General features: G+C 40.9%; 1 protein-coding gene across 1 annotated transcript; it reads left to right on the top strand.

Annotated features, from left to right (window-relative positions):
• Positions 1-290: 290 nt before the first annotated feature.
• On the top strand, positions 291-14,582 carry slc17a6b (solute carrier family 17 member 6b; the record flags this gene model as incomplete). The annotated part of the gene is made up of 12 exons (XM_083998565.1): positions 291-364; positions 1,992-2,247; positions 3,080-3,198; positions 5,317-5,431; positions 7,002-7,089; positions 7,204-7,290; positions 7,735-7,877; positions 8,009-8,158; positions 10,124-10,256; positions 10,623-10,733; positions 12,812-12,939; positions 14,241-14,582. 12 exons carry the CDS (start codon positions 291-293, stop codon positions 14,580-14,582), a joined length of 1,746 nt encoding a protein of 581 aa, XP_083854691.1.
• Between the last annotated feature and the right edge of the window lie 12,067 nt (positions 14,583-26,649).

Genomic DNA, 26,649 nt, shown 5'->3' with positions numbered 1-26,649 from the left:
GTGGCGTGTAGCGTGTGTGTGTTTGTTTCCTCATCGCCGTCGTCGTTGTGACAATTAAAGGACAGGCTCGTCGCGCGTAATTGGGACCGGCGTCACGTTTTGTTACAGTAGCCTATACCCTAGAAGTTAGTGGTGGTTTGGTTTGTTGTTTTCTTTCTTTCCTCGTACGCCGCTGCAGTCGGCCATCCCGCGCCGTAACATGACGACCAAGCAGTGAGAAAAAAATATTATAATACAGAAGACAAACAGGCCTACACACACTCACACACACACACAGAAAGAGACTGGATATGGAGTCGGTGAAGACGAGAGCGGTGGCGGGGGTGAAGGAATTTGCGGGGAAGACCCTGGGTCAAATGCACAGGTAAGGACTGGCTGGTTTTGTTTTTTGATTGTTTGTTTGTTTGTTTGTTTTTCCTTCTCCCACCTTGATTTGCAATTACAGTTTGATTATTTACATTATGTATTTGAAGTAGACACACACACACACGGAGCCGCAGTGGTGCGCTGGTCTGTCTGCAGGTCATCCCTAAAACTGTTTGACAACTCGCAGGGATCTCATCTCATGGTCACGCCTCTGGAAGTGAGAACAAAATTATGCAATCAACTGCGCGCGCGCTTGTGTGTGTGTGTGTGTGTGTGTGTGTGTGTGTGTGTGTGTGTGTGTGTGTGTGTGTGTGTGTGTGTGTGTGTGTGTGTGTGTGTGTGTGTGTGTGTGTGTCGTGATAGCAGAGGTTTGGATGAACCTGGATGCCACTGGATGAAAACGTGCACGCTGTCAGTCCGTCCTGATGATGAATCTCATTAACAGATTGTGTGGATTCATTCATAATTTATGATGTATTTCATATTATCTTTAAAGGCCAGTGACGCACACACAGGATCATAAATAAACCTGTGTGTCATATTCATTTTAAACCATCATCATGACTTTATTATTATTATTCTCCCTTTTCGCTGGATGTGACGTGATCCGTTTGTTTTCTGCTGCTTCCAGCTCAATGAATTTAATGTTACACTTCCTGCTATATTTAGACGAGTCCCTTGTGAATTCACCGTTGGGGGCATTTCCTTTGTTATTCCTCTAAATCTGCAGGAGACACACAGTCAAATCTATTTCTTTCTCTCTTTTTTTGGGTTGCTTTTGCATTTCCTTTGGTTTTCACAAAAAAGAAAAAAAAACGCATTTTCCCGATGCACCAGGCCTTTGATTTCTCTTCCTGCCCTGCACCTTTTTTAAACATCTTATTTCATTATCATTCATATTATTTTGGGCCTTTTTTCAGATTTTCGTTCGTTTGCATTAACTGGAATTGAAATGCTTGGTTTTTTCCATGCTGAATTTGATGCGTGTAAATATGACTTTGTGGAGGTGAATTAAAAAAAAAAAAAAAACAGTGAGGGGAGTGAGGGGAGTGAGGGATGCCCACAGACGTGTGTCTGGAGGCTGGAGCTGCTGCTTGGTCCCGTGAATGCTAATTAGTGTGAAAAGCGAGCGAGCTGCTGCTGCAATGCGGTACAGTCAGGGACACGCTGCCTCTTCCCAGCTCTACAGGCCATATCTGCCTCTGTGTTGATGTCTTATTATTATTATCATGTTTTTTTTGTTCTACTGTATGCTGCTTAAATAGATGAACATGTTTGGTTTGGATTCGACGTTGCAGCTTCTCAGAGGCAGATGAGGCCTCACTGTACCACATGCAGCTCTGAGCTGTTTTATTATGGTGATGCTGCAAAAATTACTTCCTGCACTTTGGTGATGGGAAAGATAAACAAACCACAAACCACCAAAGATCCAAAGTTTCCATCTACAGTATATCCAGAGCTTCATACAGAGTGGAAATAAAAATGGGCCCTCTGAGATTTGCTTCTTTTTTTCCATCACAGGTGGATTTAATTGTGTGTTTGTAGTTTTTGAGCCTCCTATAACTTCTTGTGCTGATGTGTTAGTTAGACTGAGCGCACGGTGTTGTTGGTGCTGGCTGTTGCAGGGTGATAGAGAGGAAACAGAAAACCGGGGAGGTGATCGAGCTGACGGAGGATGGGCGGCCCCGGGAGGCCGCGGAGAAGAAGCCCCCGCTGTGCGACTGCAAGTGCTTCGGTCTGCCCCGCCGCTACATCATCGCCATCATGAGCGGACTCGGCTTCTGCATCTCCTTCGGCATCCGCTGTAACTTGGGCGTGGCCATAGTGGGCATGGTCAACAACAGCACCATCCACCAGAACGGCAAGATCATCATCAAAGAGGTGTGGCGTCGGCATGCGAGAAGCCCCCCATGACGTAAAAACCACGCAGGCTGCTGCATGCCTCACGAGCCGAGACACCCCCCACCCAATCTGATTTTATTAGGGAAAGACCGTGAGGAAGGGGAGAGTGAATTTCTGCACAGGCCCACTGCTATCAGGAAATTAGCCCCTCTTCCCAATAACCACGATTAATGGGTTTTTTCTCAATTTAAATTTAAATTTGGATTTCTTTTAATTATTATTACTCAAATAGATAGGCTACCTGAGAAACGGGTTTTATATAAAGCCAGCTTTCCTTGATAGTAGGCTAGGCTATATATTCTTTATTATGGGCCTGTAGTGCAGATATAAATAGATTTAAACCAAAACGAGTGCACTGTATCACAGGTTTTAAAGGCTAAATAATGTATAAACGTGAGTAACACACCCACTCCTTGAGAGCACGTGCTTGCACAAAAGAGCACATGTGTGTGTAGCTACAAGGTTAAAATGCACACACACTCACACACGCCTTTTAGAAGATGTTTCAATAATAAAATATATAGATCACATTTGCATATATACAGCCTGTTTAAGCGTTTAAGACAAGTAAACAAATAATACACATAGGCTACTACATGATCAGCTATTGATCCGATCTGTATCATCTGAGTGAACCGTTGCAGGCCTTTCATGATAACCAGGCCTCTTTACATCAGTCGTAATGTTTCTTTTCTGGATTAACACTATAGAAATAAATGCATGGTCACTATATTAATGGCCCATGGTTCAATCATTTTCTTTCTAACGCTGCTGCTGATTTCCATTTGTTTTTGTTGTTTTTTTACACCAGAAAGCCAAGTTCAACTGGGATCCGGAGACGGTGGGACTGATTCACGGATCTTTTTTCTGGGGCTACATCGTGACACAAATCCCGGGAGGATACATATCCTCCAGGCTCGCAGCGAACAGGTAGGCGGCACGTTAATACCACACACATACACACACTGATCCAGCTCTCCATTGTGGCAGATGAAGCTCTGTGGTATTTTATGGTTTCTTTCTTTTTTCTTTAATTGTTTTGGCCTATTAGACGAAATTACTGAACAGTAACGACTCTCACTTCTCTCATGGTCACTGTAGGCTGTGTTTTCTTTCTTTCTTTCTTTCTTATTATTTGAAAATAGATTGAAACGAAAACGACCACATGGGGAATTAAATAAATCTGGTAGGCCTATAATGAAATAAAATCACGGTAAAACAAAGCCAAGGGAGGATATCTCGCTAAAATATAGCCTACATCTATGTAAGAATTCACAGCTGTAGGTTGAGCGTGGAGCTGCATGCAGACAGCAGACAGCAGACAGACTGACACCGGGCTGCAGCCTCGCAGCTCCCGGTCGGTGTCGCGGCCTCCTGCCACCTGTTAATGAGCTCCCCCGGGGGTTTAATCCGTCTCCTCTCTCAGGGCATCGGGACCATGAGCCTGTCCTGTCGCCAGAGGCTTTTGTTCACACGAGCACTGCCAATGCACAGTCATTATAATCACGTTATAGAGCCCATGTTCCAGACACTATGGGCTATAGCGCTATATAATATTAACGCACAATGACGCACATTTCAGGGATTGGGAGTTGAGTGATGGATGTTGATAATACTGTATTCTCCTTGTTTGTTGGATGGTCGTGTCTCATGGTAACACATCATCTATGGCTCAAGCAAATAAATAAAATGCTTCTGCCTATATAGCGCCACACTAGAGGCCTCATTGTTATAAATAAAGGTTTTAAAATTCCTTCAAATATTAGCCTATACCCAATAATTGGTGCAGGCAGTTCAGATCGCATAGTTTACAATAGGATTCGCTTATAATTGAAAAATAATTAAAAGAATAATAGGAAAAGAAAGAAAAAAGCGCATTATTTCTCTTATTTTATCCCTCCTCTGCCTCTGCTTCTCGCCCTGTTGATTGACACAGAGATGCAATCAAATCAATTGGTCTCGTGCCCAACCTGGTCTCAACCGGATTAGGGTTTGCCCCCCGCGTGCAGATGAGAGGGGCGGGAGGGGACGTGACAGTAATGAGAAATAGCTCGGTGTTTATGGATGGCCTCGGTGTCACTCCCTCAGCGGCTTCCGTACATGAAGAAATATAAATACTTAATAGACACAGACACACACACAAAAAAATAAAATAAAGATTGATTGTTAACAGCTGCAGAAAATGAGACAGATAATTAGCAAATAAATAAAGCAGCTCTAATTGGACGGATTGTGATGAGTAGACTATGAATTCTTATTTTCTTCAAATTAAATGCCAAACAAAAACTGAAATGTGCTCGTTTATGAAAAAACATATTTCTTGAAGGGTAACCCACGTGAAAATGGTTGCTAGGCGACACATAGGAGAGGGTGGGGGGCTACGCGCTCTGCTCTGATGCTGTGAAAAGTATTATACACTACAGTTTTTTGTTTTTTTTTGAACACATGTGGCACGTTTCTCTTTTCTCCAAATAATATACAGTAATATGGATGGATGGATTCATGTGTTTCATTGGAGCAAGAAGCTGCAAGAACCACAGTGTATAGAAATACGCTGTCATTGCATTCATGCAGACTGTGGGCTATTGCTAAGTCATCATTTGATTGTAAAAAATCAATTTATAGGAAAATGCTAAATGTATAGGGCTATTCTCAACTGCTTAATACAGACCTAATTCTGGCCATCATAATCTATATGAATCCACCTTCATTCATTTGTTGAATATCTTTTGATTCAATAAAAATGAATCTGCAGTGTAACTGGGAATACAGCTGTGAGATAAATGTATATGAATTAAAATATCTCCTCCTCTAAAGTTGTCATAAAATGAGACTGCCGAGGTTTAAGTACTGCACGTCAAACCTGCACTGTACTTGAATAAACATACCCTCTGTCTCAGTGCAGGGTGAAATCACAAAACCTCGAGGCCAATGCATTTTCCTATAGGCAGCCTATACGTCCTCTACTGTGATGTTTCACTGCTCTGTTGCTATAAGGTTGTGTATAAATACTACAGTATATTAAAAAATGCTCTCTACCATTTCCAGGGTGTTTGGTGCAGCCATCGTCCTGACCTCCATTTTCAACATGTTCATTCCCTCGGCTGCACGGGTCCATTATGGGTGTGTCATCTTTGTCAGGATATTACAAGGGCTGGTGGAGGTAAGAGACTGCATGAAGTAAACACAAAACAGCACTCAACACAACCTCACCATTAACACAACACAAGACACACATTACATGTATCTGCCGTGGAGTTTTTTTTATTCTCATGGCTATGAATAACTGGAGATTTACTGTGATACTCTATACAAAAGGGGCTTCCTGCAAATTTTAGTCCATTGAAAAGACTGTGCTGGAGTAACGTGCACCGGATATTCAGCCAGACGAAATATGAGATGAGCCGTATTGATCCAGTCGACTATAGCGGAGTGTTTGTGGGATAGTCCTGGTCTTTTTTCTTTTTTTACAGTCCTGGATACATAATAGTGAAGTGCTTGTATACAGATTGATGAAAAGAAACATGCTGATATGTAAAAGCACATCAATGCTCTGGCTGTGTAGTGTAACATGACACCCTGCTGAATAATGAATCTCGACATGTTGAATGAAATTTGTATTGCAGTGAAGAAAACACAGCTAATATTACTGTTCCTAGCTTTGTAAATGTAACAGATGATGACATTTCTCAATGGCATGATTTAAAATATCATGTTTTTGTCTGACTGAGGCCTTTCTTTCTTTCTTATTTCAATGCTTTCATTGACAAATGGCGTCAAAAGACACAGAAGTCTTAGTCTTCCATCAATAACGTGGCCGAGCATCCAATAACACACTGCAGGGAAATGATATTTCATAAGAGCTAATCTTAAAACCTAATATTAAGATCCAATATTACAGGTTTTAAAGAGTGGTGGCACTGCAACTGTTCCCATGAAGCCCATGCAGATTGGGTTTTTTACATCAGCACAGTTTGTTCAAATTAGTGACTGATGAACATTTAATAGCTGCGGGGCGGCTCTGCTCCATGAACAGCTCTCGAGGTCCTCTTTGTTCAGTTTGCTCATGTTAATCACAAGGGTGACACAGTGTTAATTTTCATTGGTTATTCTACATATTTTGAGAGTATTATTTACTGGGCCAATACTGTGTTGGGTGCAGCCTATTATTTGTTCATTGCACAAACATGCATTTATATTAAGAGAAATGTCACATGAGCATTGTCCACTCTCGTTGAGTGCACATTTCCAAAACAAGTTGACAAAGGAAAAGACTCACTAGTATCTTTTAATGCAGGTCTCTATCGCACATGCTCAAAAAACTGGCTCTCACTCTGTTAACACCGAACTTGTAAAGACCAGTTTCTCTTACTGTGCACCTACAACCTGGAACTCTCTGCAAAATCATCTGAAACTTACCTCACTTTTATCAATTGGACAATTTAAAACCATAACTACATCTTATTTTACCTCTAACTGCTCCTGCTTTTAACTACACTTTTGTTTCAATTTATCCTTGTCACCTTTAACTTCCGGTATTCTGTTATGCTTATGTACGTATGTTTCAAATGTTTTGTCTTCTGTCCTTATATGTTTTGTGTTTCATCTCGACTATGAGGTTACTCCTCAATATATCTCAGAGTTTAAATAAAGGTTATGATGATGAAGATGACTGAGCTCTATAATTTACAGTTACCAGTCTTTTTCTAACTCCAGCTGTGTGGTTTTCTCAGGGAGTGACCTACCCCGCCTGTCACGGCATCTGGAGTAAGTGGGCTCCTCCGCTGGAGAGGAGTCGCCTGGCCACCTTATCCTTCTGTGGTAAATACTCTGTTTGTTTGGCCTTTATAAAGTTGGGTTTAAAAAATTGATGTGTTGCATGTTGCCATTGTTGGTTAAGAAGAATCTGAACTCCCTTGTCTCGCTGTCTGTCAGGCTCTTACGCCGGTGCTGTGATAGCGATGCCTCTGGCTGGGATCCTGGTCCAGTATTCAGGCTGGTCCTCAGTGTTTTATGTCTATGGTAAGATTGATTGGTGGGGCTTGTGTGTGCGATATGTGTGTGTGTGTGTGTTAATGAGCAGTGGAAAAGGAAATTAGGTATACATCTATTGAAAGAAGATACAAAAAGAGTTTATTTGGAAAGTTTTTAAGCTTGTTTGAAACCTTAATAGTTTGACAGAGAGGATCCAGTGAAAGTCAAACGGATTTATCCAGGCAGACTGTGTATTGATTTCCTCCCCCCAATGTTTTGGTGTGTCAATAAATAATCCCAGATCTTTCTCTCTGGACTGAATACAGTTAGCTTTCCTGTCTGGGTTTATTCTCTCAGGCATTTTAGAAAGATCACACTACCAAACACTGTGTGTATTGTGTGTGTGGGTGTGTGTGAGTATTATTGATGAGGTCAAAATTTGCTTTATAATTATCTTGTTTTCTGACATGCAACCCTGTCTGTGATGTGCAGGATGCTTCGGCATCTTCTGGTACATGTTCTGGATCCTTGTGTCTTACGAGAGCCCCGCTGAACATCCGACCATCACTGACGAGGAACGCTGCTACATTGAGGAGAGCATCGGAGAGAGCGCCAAGCTAATGGGTCCGTCTGAGGTGAGGGTATACTAGAATACACAATAATAACAAGTTACACCTCCATCCAGCCATTTCCAACACCTATGGTCTTTTCTCCGTGACAAAACAGGTGATTTAAAGTCTAATCCTTTGTGATGATCTCTTTCCAGAAATTCAAGACCCCCTGGAAGAAGTTCTTCACCTCCATGCCCGTCTATGCAATCATCGTGGCCAACTTCTGCAGGAGCTGGACCTTCTACCTGCTGCTGATCAGCCAACCTGCGTATTTTGAGGAAGTGTTTGGCTTTGAGATAAGTAAGGTGAGTCAGTCAGCAAATAAATCTGTTCCCTATAACACTGTTACTGTAGGAAGATCAGCATTGGCAGAACAACTGAATAATAATAATAGTTTTATGCACAAGAACTACTTGGGTATAACATAAACGCTACTTCCACATGGGAATTGAACATGTGTCCTCTGTTATAGTCCTGTGTACCTAGACATAAGTGCCATTTGATGTTGCCTAACAAAAAAAGGTTATATATGGGTTGTGATAACCTGCTGCACAAATGACAAACAGGCTTGTTTTTAAAGGGATAGTTCAACAGATTTGTCAAATTGGCCCATTGCTATAATCCCTATAGTCTTAGCAGTAGGTTTGTTACCTTTAATTGTTGGTGCAAGTTATTTTTAGAATGGCGGAGCAGAGCCGCGAGCTGCTCAGAGCTACGCTACGGAGGCTCATGGGATTTCTTGGTTTCCCTCATCAAACTCATCAAATACACAATCCAACAACTCCAAAACGCTCTGGTGGACAAGTTGTGACCTGCACATTCACCACGCTATGAGATAATAACAGAACGTTTCGAGGTAAATTCATGCAAAACCACTGATGTGCGTTCCCGTTGGGGGCAATTTTTCGGCAAACAGTCTCTGCATTTGCCTTGAAAACAACTCCAAATTGTGGGATTGTGTATTTGACGAGTTTGATGAGGGACAATTAACAGACCTACTCCTAAAATTATAGGGATTATGGTAATGGGCCAAGTTGCCAAAATGTTGAACTATCCCTTTAATATAAGGGCCGTCTCTTTCTGTTCTATATTGGTGTCTAGGATACCTTGAGCTTCTTAAAACTTGGTTTTATCATAAATATTTAAAACATAAATTAGGGCTGGACGATTTTGGCAAAAATCATAATCACGATTATTTTGGTCAATATTGAAATCACGATTATTTACACGATTATGGGGGGGGGGGGGGGTACAGGATTTATAGCTTGACCATGCTACATTATTACCTTAAATAAACAGTGCCAATGTGTGTTTAAGGTTTTTAAGTTTATAATTTTAAATATTTATTCAAAATGTATTTAAAAAATTTTCAAAGTTTTATGATCCAGCAGCAGAAACTATACAGGGTGTTTAGCTTAACTTTTCTACATTTTTACCTTGAATAAACAGATTTGGAGTAATTGTCATGGTTTAACTTATTAAGAGGGAGAATGGAGGCTCTCTGCTTCCGTGTGTGTCGCTTATTGCGTCTCTGGGATGAAATCCAACCTGGGAAGAATAGAGCCTCCGCCCCGCTGCGCTGTCCCAGCTCTCGTCACAAACGCACCCCATAACTTTTTTTTTTTTTTTTACGCGCCCAGTGATCTCTTGTTTATGACAGATTAAACTACACAAATACACGTCGTAACATCGTACAACGTTATCCGCCGCTCTACAGATTGCTTCCTTGCCGGCTTTGTAAACATATGTAGCCTACGGGCTGGAGGAAGAGGAGGAGGAGGAGGAGGGTTGTTGTTGTGCGGCCGCTTTGAGGAGACGAGCGAGTGTTTTAAATTATTATTTCCCGTTCATTCGTCCTGAGCGGTGGCCGCTGCTCTCTCTTCACTGGCGCTGATTTTTAAACGCCGCCGTCAACACACGAGTGGACTCGTCCACAGCATTAACTGAGAGAGGAGTGCAGTGTAGGCGCGGGGGCTGAAGCGCGCATGTGTGTTTTTCAGAATAAAACACCAATAGACAAAAAAAAAATCGTTTATCTTCGATTACAGTGTTTTTATGATCGTGAGAAGCCAAAATCGTAATCACGATCAAAATTCGATTAATCGTCCAGCCCTAACATAAATGACCAAAAACTCTATTGCCAAGTTTGGGGGAAAACCTCCGGCTACAGAATCAATAAAGACTGAGACGAAAATAATTTCCCACAGTTTTCTCAAAATAAATTTGCTGAGCTGCAGCTTCTTCAGCTGATTTGCGGTATGTGGTTGCAGGTCGGCATGGTGTCCGCCCTCCCCCACTTGGTGATGACCATCATTGTGCCCATCGGCGGCCAACTGGCCGACTACCTTCGCAGCAGGAACATCGTGACGACCACCACTGTCAGGAAAATGATGAACTGTGGAGGTGAGAAGTCTGAGCTGGATGAAAAATCACTTTCCACACCTCCTCTCTGCACCGTTACAGGGTGTTATTCTCATGGTGTCAGATCCATACTGGTCTTTTTTCAGTCGCTCTTCGCTGCCAGATGGGAGCAAGAGACACTCCTGTTTGTATTTTTGCAAAAATCCATCTGTTCAATTCTTGTACACAAGTTGAGTTGCTGATTGTGACCGTGCATCGATTTTATATCCGTCACTTACGTAATTGAGTGCAGACCATGTATCATGCTTAATTCAATTGGCACCACGAAGACCAACAGCCCTGGGCTTTGTGTGTTTCTGTGCGTTAGTGTGTGTGTGTACAGTATGTGACCTGCTGTCTCTCTGTTAGGATTTGGCATGGAGGCCACGTTGCTGCTGGTGGTAGGATATTCCCACAGCAAAGGGGTAGCCATATCCTTCCTGGTGCTGGCAGTGGGCTTCAGTGGATTCGCTATATCAGGTTAGTACAAGTGTAACACACTGGTATATTATATAGGGCTGTCAATCGATTAAAAAAAATTAAAGAGACCCAGAGGAGTTTGCTTTTGGTTATAAGAGTCTCATATTAATGTGGATTAATCTACGTTACCCACACTAATGTTAATGGGTCCATTTTCGATAAATATATCATTTTGTCTTTATAGTTATTTTGATATTATTATTTAGTGGTCGCATTACCGAGTTTCGGTTTCCCAGACCCAGACGCTGCTCGGCGGGTCATGGGAATAACGCCGCCAGATCGCCGTTTATGGTCTGAACTATGATGGTATCTGATCATCTTGGAAACCTCTGGCTTTCGTTTTTGATTAATGAAAACATTCTTGGAAAATGCTTTCGCTTTCGTCCATCTTGCGCCGGTCCAAGAATTTCACCGTACGTGCAGAGGCTCATGGGAAATGTAGTGTGAAAACACTTTGCTTTCCGAAACTCCTCCTCATCCCTTTAAGTGATTAAGCGATTAAATTAACGTCCAAACAGGCGTCATTTGGATAAACTAACCACATATTGGGCATCTAAACGGTTTTAAAAAATATATAAAAAGTTAATAAAGTGATGACTAACAGCGCTACAGCTGGTACATCGGTTTGGGTCAGCAAAACAACTTCAAGTGCTTTGCTTTTTTTTTAACACGTTAAATGTTTAAAATTAATCACCAAAATTAACGCGTTAACTTTGACAGCACTAATATTATATAAAATAGTGATATGAAGTGATGACTGTTGTGTGTGTTTGTGTAGTTGTCTCACAACAGAGAGACCATTTTAGTAGTAAAAAAGGAAAGTTAGAGGGATGGTTTCATATTTTGTACAGGCTGCAGCCATTGTCAGCATAGCATAGCATTCACTGTAAAGACTGGACACAGAGGAAAAGAGCCGGTCCGACTCTGTTTAAAGGTTTGAAAAATTGTATTATGGGGTGTTATGTGCTGGAATATTTTTGGGCTGGATGCTCTGACCTCTAACAACCTTGGTTTCTTCTGGATAGAGCCATGCCATGCTAAGATAAGCTAAGCTAACCATCTCCTGGATCTTAACCTCAACAAGAACATATTTTCTAAAATGTAATTACAATATAACTATGGATATAATTTAAAGGTTGATAGCAGACTGTAATTTCAGGGTAAACTAAGTTTGTGTTACATCATTTCTAATTTGCAAAAGACTATAAGAAATCGTCAGTTGAAGGAGAAGAGGTGCAGTTATTCTTCATTTAATAATTGATTTATTCTTCATTTAACCAGAGCCTCTTTTATTTCAATCCCAAATTATTTTTCAGTTTTGTGAATTTGAGAACGGCAGAAAATTGTCTTGAGGTTTCATGTTTCTGAGCTAAATTAAAGACGGTTCAGACTCTTTGACACGCAGCTGCGTTGAAACGTATCATGACAAACATTAAAATGTATTCAAAGCTGCATATTTAATATCCAAAGCAATGATGTGATGCGTCTGCTGTTATGTGATATGATGTTTCAGATGCGTTCAGCACTGAGTTTAATCAAAATACGCTGTGTCACTGGAGACGTCTGATATATATATAACATCAGATTTCAGACATTAATCGCAACACGTTTTGCACTTCAGCCTTTCAGCTCCCTGTTGCTCTCCATTCAACAGATCTTTTTTGTTTATACCCGGCTACAGACGATGCAGGGCTCTGTGACTGAGAGCAAAATCAGTTTCTTGCCTGTTGTTCTTGAGCTTACTCCTGGAGTGTTTAATAATTCAGTGCTAGCCGTCCTGGGGGATTTGCCGGGCAGCCGGCAGCTCAGCGAGGACACTTACTCATTCAGCCAGTCAAGAGTGGGGGAGGAGGAGGAAGATGTGTGGCGAGTTCCTGCCGCTTTCTCCAACAAAATGGTCACCAGTTGTGCTGTTTTTATCCACCACTATGTCCTGAATCTGTTGCTATTATTAGTTAACACATATGGTCACAGTTCTTCCCTCCATTTGTCATAATTCATGTGGATTTTTTTTTTTTTTTTTTTAAATGAACAGCCGATATTTTCATGTCATGTTTTCTTTCTTTTTTCTCCATTAGGTTTTAACGTCAATCACTTGGACATTGCTCCGCGTTATGCCAGTATCCTAATGGGCATCTCTAACGGTGTGGGCACCTTGTCTGGGATGGTGTGTCCACTGATTGTTGGTGCTATGACAAAGAACAAGGTAAAGGCTTTTCATCCCTTCAACCTCTAAATGACACAGTCATTTGATTTAAAGATTTAAAGTCTTAAACGAGCTGTAAATGAGTGGGCAACACCTTATTTATGCATTTTTATGCACTTTTTTCCACCGATACTGATAACCGATAACATTTTTAATAGTTTATATCCACACCTGAGGTTAAGAAAGGCTAAGATGTCGTCAGTAAAGATGAATTTAACATTATAGCTCTGCCACTAACTTAACATAATAATATAACATCACTACTGAAATCACAAGAACAGTTGCGACTTTTCAAAAATCAACATTTGTTATCGCTTCAAATCGACTCAGTGGGCAAACAGACTGAAAATGAGTGAAATAAAGGCAGTGTTGGCTGATTATAATTGGCTCTAGTACTCTAGTAGTAAAAATGTCATTATCTGACTTACTGTATCTGTGTATTTTGGCCAAGATAATAATTATCAGCCAATATTGGGCCAATAATTATCTTTACCGATAGTTATCCCTCTTTCATGCATGGTCTATAACAGACTTTATGTACTTATTAGCAGATACAAGTGTTCATTGTGTATTTGACAACTTAAAGTCGTCCTGTGAAACACACACTGTTACATATACAGTAAGTACAATACTGTACTAGGCCATATAGTAACCTACAACTAGGTATGTTATTAATTATTAATCAGAGCGGCCTCTGTTATCTGTCTTCTCTCTGTGTTGAACTATAAAAGACTGTATAGACATTTTCACAGTTTATAACAGGAAACTCAGGCTTATTGATTTTGCATGAACAATACACAGTGGACCTCATAAATTTCAGTGGCTGAAAAGCTTTATATATGTTAAACTTGACATTAGAGAATAGAGAGTCATAATATTACATGAAAATGTATATATGCATTATTCATTTAGCCAGTGAATTAAAGATTAATTTCATCCTTTAACCTATTTCTGCTTCTGTTTAACCACAAGAAGCTTTAAGATTATTAAAGCCTTATTCCATAAGGTACTATTGTGTATTATACATTCTATATCAGCTTGTTTCAACTCTTCTCTTAACTCAAATACAAAATAAATGTCCTGGAAGCTCCTAAAACAGAAGTAAAATGTGTTTTTGGGGCTATTCTCAGATAGTGATCAGTGAGTACAGTATCTTCAGCATCAGGGCTGTATACAGGTTGATGTTCATGCAGAAGCATATCACCCTGTGTAATGGTGTGTCTTATGTGCTGTTTTGCACTTTGGATTTGTTGAGAATGGTAAAAATTAATAGTTTTCTTATGTTTTCCCCTCTGCTACAGACTCGAGAGGAGTGGCAGTACGTGTTCCTGATCGCCTCGATGGTGCACTACGGGGGCGTGATCTTCTACGGGCTCTTTGCTTCGGGAGAAAAGCAGCCGTGGGCCGACCCCGAGCTGACCAGCGATGAGAAGTGTGGCTTCATCGATGAGGACGAGCTGGCGGAGGAGACCGGCGACATCACTCAGAGTTACGGTGCTTTCGGGGGTCCGGCTAAGACGTACGGCGCGACCACGCAGGTGAACGGAGGCTGGGCTACCGGCTGGGAGAAGACGGAGGAGTACGTCCAAGAGGAGGCGCAGGGAGGAGGCTACGGATACAGGCAGGATGAGGGATACTCCTAGACCAAATACGCAATCCCTGACACGAGTAGACTTCATTTCCTGAGTGTGCTTCAGTTTAGTCATGAAAAATATCAACGAAAACAAAACGAGAAACAAGAAAAATACTATCCATTGTTGTATTGTTTGCACAAATTCTAAAAAAGAAAAAAAATCTAAGAAATGATCAATCTACTGTAAAGAAAAATACTAAAATACATAGAAAGTTTAAAAGATATTTGATGAATAGAGATGTAACACATATCAAATTGGCAGTCTGTAAATGTATTATAATGCATATTGATAATAGATATATTTATTTGGAGTGCAATCGTGTGTTAGACGTGAACATTTTCATCCCATCAGCCGAGGCTTCGTGGCCACACTGAAGCCTGTAGGGTTACATAGGAGCTGCCCATCAGAGCCGACCCCTTATTTATCAAAATTAACTGTTTAATCAACAGTACGACTTCCTACAAGCCAGCCATTACAGTGTGTGAATATGTCACTGCACAGCATTGTAAAGAGAAACTAGACACTCTGTGTGTTGATATAGATTGTACTGTATCTCTCCTGAATGCACTCAGAGTAGTGTGACCTCCTAATGCACAATATGATGACTTTTTTTTGGTTTTCTTACCCACGGCTTCTTGTGTGTGTGTGTAAAAGTCCTTGACATGTAAGTGAACTGCTGTATAGAGATTTGATTTGAGAGTGGCGTAAACGACTTGTGATGACTGTGTGGTGGTGGTTACACTTTGCTGTATGTGATCCATTTTTGTACCTCTGACACACAAAGAGTTTGAGTTGAGCTTTCGCGACCCGCCGCCACATCTCAGCAGTGTAGTGCAGGAGTAAAGCCATCCCCGTTAATATTATACTCCACGTCACAGTTAAAGCCAGAAAAAGTCTAGTTGTACCAATGCATTGTCGAAAGATTTATCTTAAATAAATAAAAAATATATATATGACGGATATATATGAAGGAAAAACTAACGTAAGTATAAAGAAATAAATTAAGGGGGAAATAATAAATAGATAAATGCAAAATACATTATTATGATGAAAAATGTATTAATATATTCCTTATCTTATAAATATATCTTTTTATTTCTGTAGTTTTAAATGCTATATAGTATATTTATTTATTTCCGCATTTATTTCTGCATTTCTACATTTATTAATCCCTGTTTCCATATGTTAATTAGATAAGCCGTACTTCCTCATTGGTTTTGGTGTAATCAGTTGAATGGATCTTTTACTACAGCCTTGACTTGACTGGTGCACAGACCAGAGCTTCACCTTCCCATTGCTGTCAATTTATCCACTTTGACACTAAACTTTGTGACTTTTCACACCTTCCTAGCACCATTTTGTTCCCTAAAAACTACCTTTTGACAAATCTAGTGACTTTTTTGGACAAGTCATGGCTTGTTTCCTTATAGGAGAGTCACTATACGGCCCTGAGAGAATAACAAGAGTTGAACTCAGCGACACTGAGTCGACAACACTCGGGCGTTGGTGGTTTCTTCCTCTCCATTCTCACCAAGTGCTTGATGTAGAAGGAACTGTCAGGTTTTTCCTCTATAATATTGTAAGGCTACTCCTTAAAGTGCCTTGAGATACTGCATGTGAAGACTATAGATGAGTAAAACTGTGGCTGGTAATAAGCTAAAGGAAAAAGCTCCTGTGTATCAGTCAAGTCAAGGCAGTATGGATCCATCCGATCAATTACATCGTTACAACCAATCAAGCCTTAGATTGAGGTATAGGATCGCCCGCGTCATTAACAATTGAGCACAGAATAAATACAAGTAGAAATTGACAAATAAAAAAGAATATATCTAGAAATGCATCAATATAGAAATTAATAACAGAAGAGGAAATAAATCATATTTTATTTCTTTATGAATTAAACATTTTTTATTTCTCCATTTATTTACTTATACTTACTAGTTTTTGTCCTTCATAGAGATAACTAAAAGTGCACAGAGTTACAGTGTATAAGAGTTTATAGATAAAAAAAGAATTGACTGAAGAGATTCATAGTTATACAGAAGAGTTTGTGCAATAAAGGCTGAGAAATTACAGACTAGCCAAAATCAATGAGAGTCTTATTCTATAAGCACAACAAATGTAATGATGTTTAAAATATTTAGAATAGTTAGATATTTACATTAAATTAAAAGGGATAGGTGTCTAATTTTAAATGTAAAAGTCCCTGAAAACAATGTATTTCTATAATGATAATAATGAAACACACAATAACTCTGCTTCATCAGGATTTGTGGGTTTGATTTGATCAAATGTGCCCAATAGTGAGCAATAAACCATCAGATTCAGATTTAAATGTTAAACAACTGAGCTTAAACCAGCTCAGTATTGTTGAAGAACTAAAAATAATGGGGGGAAAACCCCCCAAAATAACTTTAGCAGAAACTTGTTGCAGTGAAAAGCTGAGAAACTGTTTTCAGGGACTTTAAAAACAAACTAAAAAGGGATATGACTTAAAAATGTCAAACAATATTGTAGAAGTTAAAGTGAACATTCCCAAACAAGTATTTGAATGTTTACGTACATCTATACTTTACATAGTTCGCCAAAACCGGAGATGTCTACAGTAATTACAGCTACAGAGAAGAAGAAACACTAGGCAATCGCAAATGTGTGCAATTTGGACAAAGTGCCATTTGTCCATTCCCATTTTAGATATATAATCAATATATTAGTAGGTGATATGAGACATTTCATAAATTAATGTATAATGTAATGACCTGTCTTGACCTATAAAGAAAAAGTGTTTTAGGCTTCTCAATGGGAAGAACCAAGTGAACACGCCCACCTCTAGGATCTGTTTGTCCTCATTCTGCACTTACACTGACTGACCAGGTCTTAAGGGGCCAATTCTGTTTGATTTATCACCGTCTGTGGAGACTTTGAGTCAGCACTTCACAATATAGATGTGCGTGGATGTGTATTTATGCATGGAACAAAGTGAAATTTGTAGTATGTCCTTTCGTTTGTTTGATCGTTTCCGTTTTCTTTTTCGAACTTCTTTGTCTTTGTCTCAGAAACTGTTACTGATGCTTCAATTTCTTTGCACAATTAACCAAAGGTGAAGAGCAGAGCTGGGTTTTAGCTGGAAGTCACATACTTAAACAAAAAAAAAAAAAAAGGGAGTACAATACAGACCATCAGCAGTAAAGTTTCAGCTTACAAGACCCCCCAGTGTGCAGGTGGCACCAAACATTACTCAGTGTACAAAGCAATAAATCCATAGTAACAGTTCTGGTCAAACCGTCATGAACAGTCATTATGTAACTGTTTTTTATGCATTTGTTTAAAAGTCGTGTTTTTTGTGATAACAAATGTAGAAAATAAACACTTAAAGAAAAAAAACAAAACAATAGAAATATACTGTATGTATGAAAATATAGTAATAGAGTCCAGCACAAACGTCTTTGACTACAAGGAGTTTGTGTCGGGGCTGCTCACCAGATGAGAATGATAAAACAGGCGCCGTCTGAAAGGCGGACGCTTGTCCTCTTCATGTTCCTGTTTTTGTTTTGTTGTGGTCCACATGGAGTCTGTGCTGTTGTTTCTTCTCTTTCTCTCTTTCTCTTTTAGTTTGATTCATGTTTATCTTTCAGTGGCTGGACCCCCCCACTCCCCCGCCCCCCGCCCCCCTCCTCCTCCCTACCTAACCACATGTACTGTACTTCCTCCTTCCTCTGTGCGACCCCTGACTTCATTGTCATAAAGACTCATTATTAACGTTACGGATGAATTCAAACCGAACAATTCTACATTTTCAAAGATGAAACGTGTGCAACCTGAAGTAGTTCAAAGTTTCCTGTTTTTGTGCCTCTGGAGTGTGATTCTATGGCTTCTGTTGCTGTGTAAATTGAGAGGTTTGTTGATGTCAACATGAAATACTCTATATCCTTTTTTGATAAAAAACAAAAAACAAAACAAAACAAAAAAAACAAAGACAAAGGCTAACAAATCTCTGTGTGTCCTGAGTATTTGTATCTGCAACAATCTAATGGCCCTTTTCCACTAGCGCTACTCGGCTCGACTCGACTCGGTATATTTGCTTTTCCACCATAGAGATACATGGTACCTGCTACTTTTTTGGTAACGCCTGAGCCAAACTTCAAACTGAAAGTGAAACTTCTGATTGGCCAGAGTGTCATTGATGTCCGACACAAGAATCAAACCTGCTATTTCTAAAAACGCAGCGGATAACAGCGACCACTTGTCTGTACTGCGACTGTTGTTATTCTTTCACTTGAATTAAATGACTGCTGTGCACAAAACCAGCGTGCCGAGGTACAGACGAGTTTGTTTGGAGCTGACGAGAGAATTGAAAAAACACAGTTAGACGAATCCCAACCACAAAATACTCGGTTGTAATGGAAAATGAACCGAGTCGAGCCGAGCTGTAACTGTGCAGTGGAAAAGAAAAGAGCCATTAGACACAACAAGTCTGACTGTACTGATGAACAGGCCACCTTTCAAAGCGACTACTACTACTTAACCGTGACCAAAATGTTCTCAACACGTGGTGAAGCAGAGAGTTGCTCCACATCCAGCAGTTATGATGAAACAACATTATCTTTTTAATTTGGAGTCATGTTTCTGGTCATTAGGCCGAGATAACTCCAGTATTCGCTCCATTTCAGCTCTCTACCAGCTCCCGACTCTTTGGCTGCTGTTACTGCAGCGCCCGCCTTGTTGTTTGTACTGAACCAAAGCAGTAAAAGTTGTACGGTGAAAACAAAGAGGCTGAAACTCACTATAAAGTCTGAGGGTCGGTGCAGGTCTGAGTGATAATTAATCGTCTGCAGGTTAATTTCTCTGAGCGATTCTTTGTTTTTCATTCATACATTGTCATTTGATACATTGTTATTATGAAAAATATCAGTTACAGCTGCATTAACAACTGAATTAAAGTTTTTATTCCACCTGTATCATCTTCAGGATGTCATTGATAAATGTGTCGTTTACTAACCTTACGCATTTACTGTGTTGTATTTGACAACGTAGAGTTACAGATGTGAATAGTGAAAACAAATCAACCAAAAAGTGAAGTGGAGTTACAAAAACAAAAACTACACGATCATAATCAGTGACCCACAAAAAAAAAGAAAGAAAAAATCCACAGTACGAGCTGGAAATTTACAAAAAAAACTGAATTGTTCAGAAAAAGTAGCTGAAAATGTTGACTTTATGTCCTGAATGAGTAAACGTGACGAGAAAAAATGTAAATGAAAGTGTTTTCATAGATCCAACACTCTTAAGTCCATCTCCAGAAGAACTTTCTTTCATGCTGATTGATTTACGGAGATTAATACTGGACGAAGGCGAAGGTGAAGTTTTTAACATGGCAGGTCTGAACTCACCTCTAACCATTGGCTAGAATAAAGTATAAAGTGATCGACATCTGTATCTGTAGAAAAGTTAAAAGGATTCGATTGGAGAAAGAAATTCAGATTGAAGATAGAAAAGTCCAAACAGTAAAAAGTGAATTATTCTCAGTTTTAGTTTCAGTTTGTGGCAGATTTCATAATGTTACCTACTGCGCATGCTGGTTCTCACCATCTTCATTTCTGAGACCTGATTTCCAAAACATGCATCATGTTGCATCACAATCGGTTGCATCTCTATTAATTTATGATTAATGAGAAAAGTCACAACACACAAAAACAATTTAAAAACCTGGGATCAGTGTGTAACATTATCACCGTGGAGGTTTTTACAGCGGACGAGCGTCTTAACTGTTCCACCAAGGCCACAGGAAGTGCAGAGTTAATGGCTGCCCTCCTTCCCCCCGTCGGTGAAATCAATAGGGTGAGTCCCCAGTGTTCGGCTGGACCTATTGACTGTTCTAACCTCTTAATGGAGATGAGAGGGAGGAGGTGCACTTACTGAGCTATTTGGAGGTGTTACTTCGATTTAGGAGCCGACCCCTACCTCCGCCGACAATGCTCCGCCGCGCAGAGGAGATACCGCCAAACAAAAACACTACACCTGAGCCAGAAGAGAAGAGAAGAGAGAGAGATGACATTTGTGTCTTTTATGTAAATGAGATATTGGGATTAAAGTAAAGTAGTAAAGTCTTTCCTTTGTGATCAATCCACTTTTCTTTTCTTTTTTTGTATTTCCTGTAGTCTGCACACATCGTTCAGACAGTGAGATTTATCATCGCCACAAGTGATATTGAGATTTCATTTGTCATTATTACAGATATCAATATATTGGTGTCTGTATTTCTAATGAAACATAAAGCCAATATATCATGGTGATATAATAACACTAGCAGAAGATATGTAACTAATAATTTATTTTACCCTGTTGGGCAAAACCAAATTGTTTTGATTAATTTTGACTTAAATCCGGTCTTTGATGAGGAAATCTTCAGCTCCTGTCTGACTCAGTAATGTGATTTACTAATTGTTACCTCACTCTGTTCTCAGCTTGAACCCTGTGTTTGTGCAGAGTTTGACACACTTTTTTTTCACACTCATCCGCAGAGGGGCGGAAAGTTTTCTCTGTGCTCGAGTTCAACGTCGTCGTCTTCTACTCTACACGACTCTTCGAGGTCACGACCAGTTTGGAAACAACCAATCGTGGTCCTGTTAGCAAACTTACACAAGTGTCGTCATGAAACACAGACAGACGTGGGAGGTGGAGAAAACGACTCACGATTCAAAATGTTACAGAAAAACTAAACCTGACAAACTGCTATTTGATGTAAAGTATTATAAATATTAAAATGTGTCTGGAATGAATATTTAAATGAAATGTAATTCATGAGTATTAGGATCAGGGGTATAAAGGTATAAGAGATAAATGAATAATGGCACATAAAGCACAGTGTATTTGTCCTTGATCTGTGTTTTATGTGGATTCCTGCAGCAGCGTTACTGAAGTAAGAGTCACGCTGCATTTTCTCTCCTAACGTCACTGATGTCAAAACGCTCTGCAGGAGCTCTGAAAAGCCCAAGGTGACACACACACACACACACACACCAAACACACACACACACACACACACACAGATCAGTATTTGATTGATGCACAACTTCTGCATCAGGTGATATTAAAAAAACACGCTCTGCCTCCCTCATCCTCTGTGTGTTGTGCATGTGTGTGTGTGTGTGTGTGTGTTATTGTCACTGCTGTCCCGCCTCACCTCATTGCTTTTGTTAATTTGACAGGCTCAATAAAACGTGTCACCAGCCGAACCCCCCCGACCCCCCACCGCCCTAAATGGTGTTTTCGCACAGTCAACCAGCCAGAACCGTCATCCTGTCTACGTGCAAGTGAGGGAGGCGACCCGTGACCCTCTGTGACCATCAATCCACCAATTATACAAAAACTTTGCCTCCGCATCTCGTCTCCCCATTGAATACGGAAAACAAAAAGAAAGTCTCATCCTTTCTTTCTACCTGCGCTGCTGCTGATGCAAGTCTTTGAGCGGAAAGACGTCACAGAGCAGCTCCTTGAAAAGTTCTCTGGAGTTTTACTGTTTTCCTTTACATCACAAACGTATACATATAAATACAGCTTATGGTGTGTGTGTATGTGTGTGTGGAGGGGGGGGCGTGCGTGTCTGACAGCGTGGATGCTAAATTGAGAGAACGCGTGCACATATGTTCAGCGTCTTAAATGGCTGTTTCAAATGTGGGTGGGGGGCAGGTGCTGCTGCCACGGCCTCAGGGGAGCCGAGGGGAGGAGGAGGAGGAGGAGGGCTTAGAGGAGTGGAAGTGAAGCCAAAATCACTCTTTAATGACTCAGGGGAAGAAAAGGAGGAGGATGGGGGGGGGGGTCGTGTTGTGCTGGGGGGTTGGGGGGGGTGGGGGGGCCCTGAGACCCTATGTGGCTCATAAATAACCTCCTGATTTGCACAATGCGCCTCCAGCACCTCTGAGCTGCTCACAGGACGGTGATGAGAGATGTGTCTTTTGATAGGATATCGATCGGAAGCCGAGACGGACACATGAAGATCACTTTTGATTTTTTTATTCAATTAATAATAAGAGTTATTATCCTCACAAATAATTCAAAGCTTTCACAGTCGCTCTTTAAAGGGATAGTTCAACATTTTGGCAAATTGGCCCATTGCCATAATCCCTATAGTTTTAGCAGTAGGTTTGTTACCTTTATTTGTAGGTGCAAGCTGTTTTTAGAACGGCAGAGCAGAACTGCAAGCTGCTCAGAGCTAAGCTATGGAGGGGTGGGATTTCTTGGTTTCCCTCATCAAATTCATCAAATACACAAGGCAAATGCAGAGACTGCTTGCTGAAAAACTGTCCCTGAAGGCAACGTGCATCAGCGGTTTTGCATGAATTTACCTCTAAAACAACTCTGTCTGGTAACATTCTGTTATTATCTCATAGCGTGGTGAATGTGCAGGTCACAACTTGTCCACCAGAGCGTTTTGGAGTTGTTGGATTGTGTATTTGATGAGTTTGATGAGGGAAACCCAGAAATCCCATGAGCCTCCGTAGCGTAGCTCTGAGCAGCTCGCGGCTCTGCTCCGCCGTTCTAAAAATAGCTTGCACCGACAATTAACGAACCTACGACTATAGGGATTATGGCAATGGGCCAATTTGCCAAAATGTTGAACTATCCCTTTAACCACAGCTGCAAACAGAGACACAGCTTCTTTTCCTTTTCTTTTCTATTTGGTGTGAAGACTTTAGTTTTAACTTTGTGCTGCTTCTTGTGGAGTCACATACATCCACACGTGAGCTGTCCATGGTGCTCAATGAGGGATCACTGCGTAACACGACTGCAGGCGCGTTCACTCGGCTCAGTCTGCATAGATACGTACGATGCAGATAAACCGCCGCATACTGGAGACCTTAAATGATCCTCTAAGTTCTATACATCGCACTTCTATATTAATGCTGGGTAACACGCCCACCCCCACCCTCCCCTCCCCTCCCCCCTCCCTCGTCACAACAGGCTCTGGATCGGCGCCGATTGGCTCGGAAAACAGCAGCAGGATGATCCTCCTCCTGCACGAGTCAGGAAGCATGATTGGTTGCACATGCCAGCCTTCAGCACTATCAGCACAGCTGGTATATATTTAGCACCCCCCCCCCCCCACCCTCCCTCCTCCCCCCACCCAGCACACCCACCCCCCTCCTCCCACCTCCTCCTCCTCCTCCTCCTCCTCTTCTCCACCACCTTGTCAGGAAGTGCGTCATAGGCTTGTCAAGGGGGAGCCTCTGGGGCGAGGCACTCTAATATTAGGAAGTCAGAAACTCTCCATCAACCCTCCTTCAAGATCACACATGCACACACACACACAGAGACACACCCACACACCCACACACACACACACACACACATGCACACACAGCCAGACGACATTATGATGCAAGACTGTGTGCACGCCGGAGCTGGGAGACGTGCAGATAAAAAGGTGTGTGTGTGTGTGTGTGTGTGCGTATTGCACATGGTGACAAGACATAATGTTCTTCCTTTGGTCTTTATTTCTAAGAACGAACATTTTCCAAAAAGGTAAATAGACAGAAACAGAAATATAAAAACACTGAACGTTCTTTCAAAAAGGATGAATCACAAACACACAGTCTCAAATACTAAAAAAAAAAAAAAGTACTTCAAGGACGCTGCTGATTCTGTGACAAATTCATCATCAGTCAGAGAAATGTTTTTACTTTATGAGCGATAAGTTTGTGTAAATGTTCTTTTAAGAGCATCTCACATTTTTATATTGAGCTTTATATCATTTATCATATCATTATTATCATTATCTTATCATTTATCATCAATGATTTACTTTAGGTTATTTTACACACATAAAAACGACTTGTTGCTGTTGATGGTGATGAGAATGGAGAACAATTAGCTGAAAGAGAGGACGAGGGACATTGGGACACATGGAGGCCTTTTTTTTTTTCAAAATTAATGCAGCCAAAGCACCTGAACTGACAACATGCGTGTGTGCGTGTGCGTGTGCATGTCTGTGCCAGTAATTCTTTATTCGGCCTTGCCTCTTAATGCCCTATCACCAGATGGGAGAGAGCAGTAGATGTGAGTGTGTGGTGTATGTGCATGTGTGTGTGCATTAATGTGTGTGCATGTGTGTGAGTGTGTGTGTGTGGTTAGGAGGGGGGTATTTCCCAAAATCCAAGCATCAGGCCTCCTTTTGTCCTCTTGCCCGTCACTGATGGCTTCACAGTGGGGTGACACACACACTCGCACTCCAAATCTCATTAAAAAGTGAAGGGGGGGTGGAGAGGGTGGGTGGTGGTGTGTGTGTGTGGGGGGGTTCATGTCTAACAGGACTGGATGAAGCCCATAATAACTCGGTGAAAGCAATACTAACAGCACTTAGTTGTGTCTCTTAATCGTGTCTTTACCATCAGCAGATATAGAAAATAAAATTAAGGAGAACGGCCACATTTCAACACGTGTGAACAGACACACACTTCCTTTGTTGCTCTATTGATTGATTCCCCACCACCGATACTTGTGATCTGATTTCATTAGCCGCACTGATGTGACACATCTGATAGAGAGGTCTCGAAGCGACGTGATGACACAAGAACGACACTATCACCGCCTGTCTGCCCTTTTGTTCTGCGTTTAGAAGAAAACAGCTCGGTTCACGCTCCCTCCCGCCTGCAGCAGCCGGATGAGATTAGTCTGTTTTCTACAACTCTGTTAAATATTGACAGCTTTGTCAAAAAGAAGAAGAAGGAGGAAAAAAAAACATTTCTAATCTTAAAACCAGGCCTTTTATTATCTCATGTTAAACAATTTGCTGTAATTGCTGGTATGAATGGCACAACAACAAGCTCCCCTTTCACATCCTGCAATTTACCCATTATTGGAAATTGCTTTGCAATTGCAGGAAATTACTCTCCATCCACAGCAGCAACCGAGCACTTGCTCCTCAACTGGAGGAGACAAAAAAAAAAAAAAAAAAAAAAGAAGAAGAGAGAATTGCCTAATCCAAACAGTCTATCGTTTCCCTCTTTGTTATTCACTTCCTGCAGCCATTTTTAATAAGAACTTAACAGCACACATTTGCATTTGTCTAATGGATTTTTGTTTTGTGTCGCTGCGGTGATGAAATATTGATGCACGGTGCCTTTAAGAGCGGAGCCTGTGAGAGCAGACACCTTGGGACGAGTGTGTGGGAGAAAAGGGACAGACAATAAACAAATAGGAGAAAAAAGCACACGGGAGACGCTGCCTCTGACATTTGCTTTGGAAAGATGATGGTAAATGTGCAGCTTGATTTTTTTTTTTTTAACAGAGAGCTAAAGCTGCAAATCCTATTGGTCTGATGTGAAAAGTGGTGAAATTACACCAAGACTGGTTATAATTTATTATTTCACACTGAATGAAACACAAGTTATGAGCTAAAAAATGAACTATAGCTGCATATTTGATGTTTTCCCTGCATTACGCTCTTTGTTCATCTCATTTTCTCTACATAATAAAGAGATATTCTGTAAATATTTAAAATATTAAAGAAAAAACCTGCTTGCAGCATCAAATATCATTACCTATTAAATAAATGCTGCATCATTTAAGCCAGATATGCCGTTAAAGTTTAAAAAACATCATTCATTTCAGCCCCACACCTCGTCTGAGCTCCACGCTGACACAATATCAGTCAAAAACCAGGAGATTACGCCTCTGACAGCCCAAAGTGAAGCTGAGTGTAGGCTGCAGAAAAGAGTCAGATGAAAAGGATAAGATAATGTCATGATCTTTCTTTCATCACATCAGCCTCCTTTGTTATCTGCTCTCCTCCTTTGGCTCTCTGTCCCTCCCTCGTGCTCTTCCTCTCCCTCTGTCACTATACCGCATGGTGACTCAGACACTGCAGAGATGCCACATCTGAATGATACGAGCATGAGTCACACACACACACACTGGTCGGACACTGTCCATCTCTGAAAAAGTTTTCTCTCCACACACCCTGCACGAGCACACACACACACACACAGAGAGAGACACACACAGGCAGGTGATAACCTCTGAGCGGCTCTGACTCAGACTCCAGCAGATTTGTGTTTGGCCGTGCAGACAGACAGTG

Source organism: Trachurus trachurus (assembly GCF_905171665.1).
Source record: "Trachurus trachurus genome assembly, chromosome: 3".
Taxonomy (NCBI): domain Eukaryota; kingdom Metazoa; phylum Chordata; class Actinopteri; order Carangiformes; family Carangidae; genus Trachurus; species Trachurus trachurus.
The sequence above is the reverse complement of the archived record's forward strand: the minus strand, read 5'-3'. Positions and strand labels throughout refer to the sequence as shown.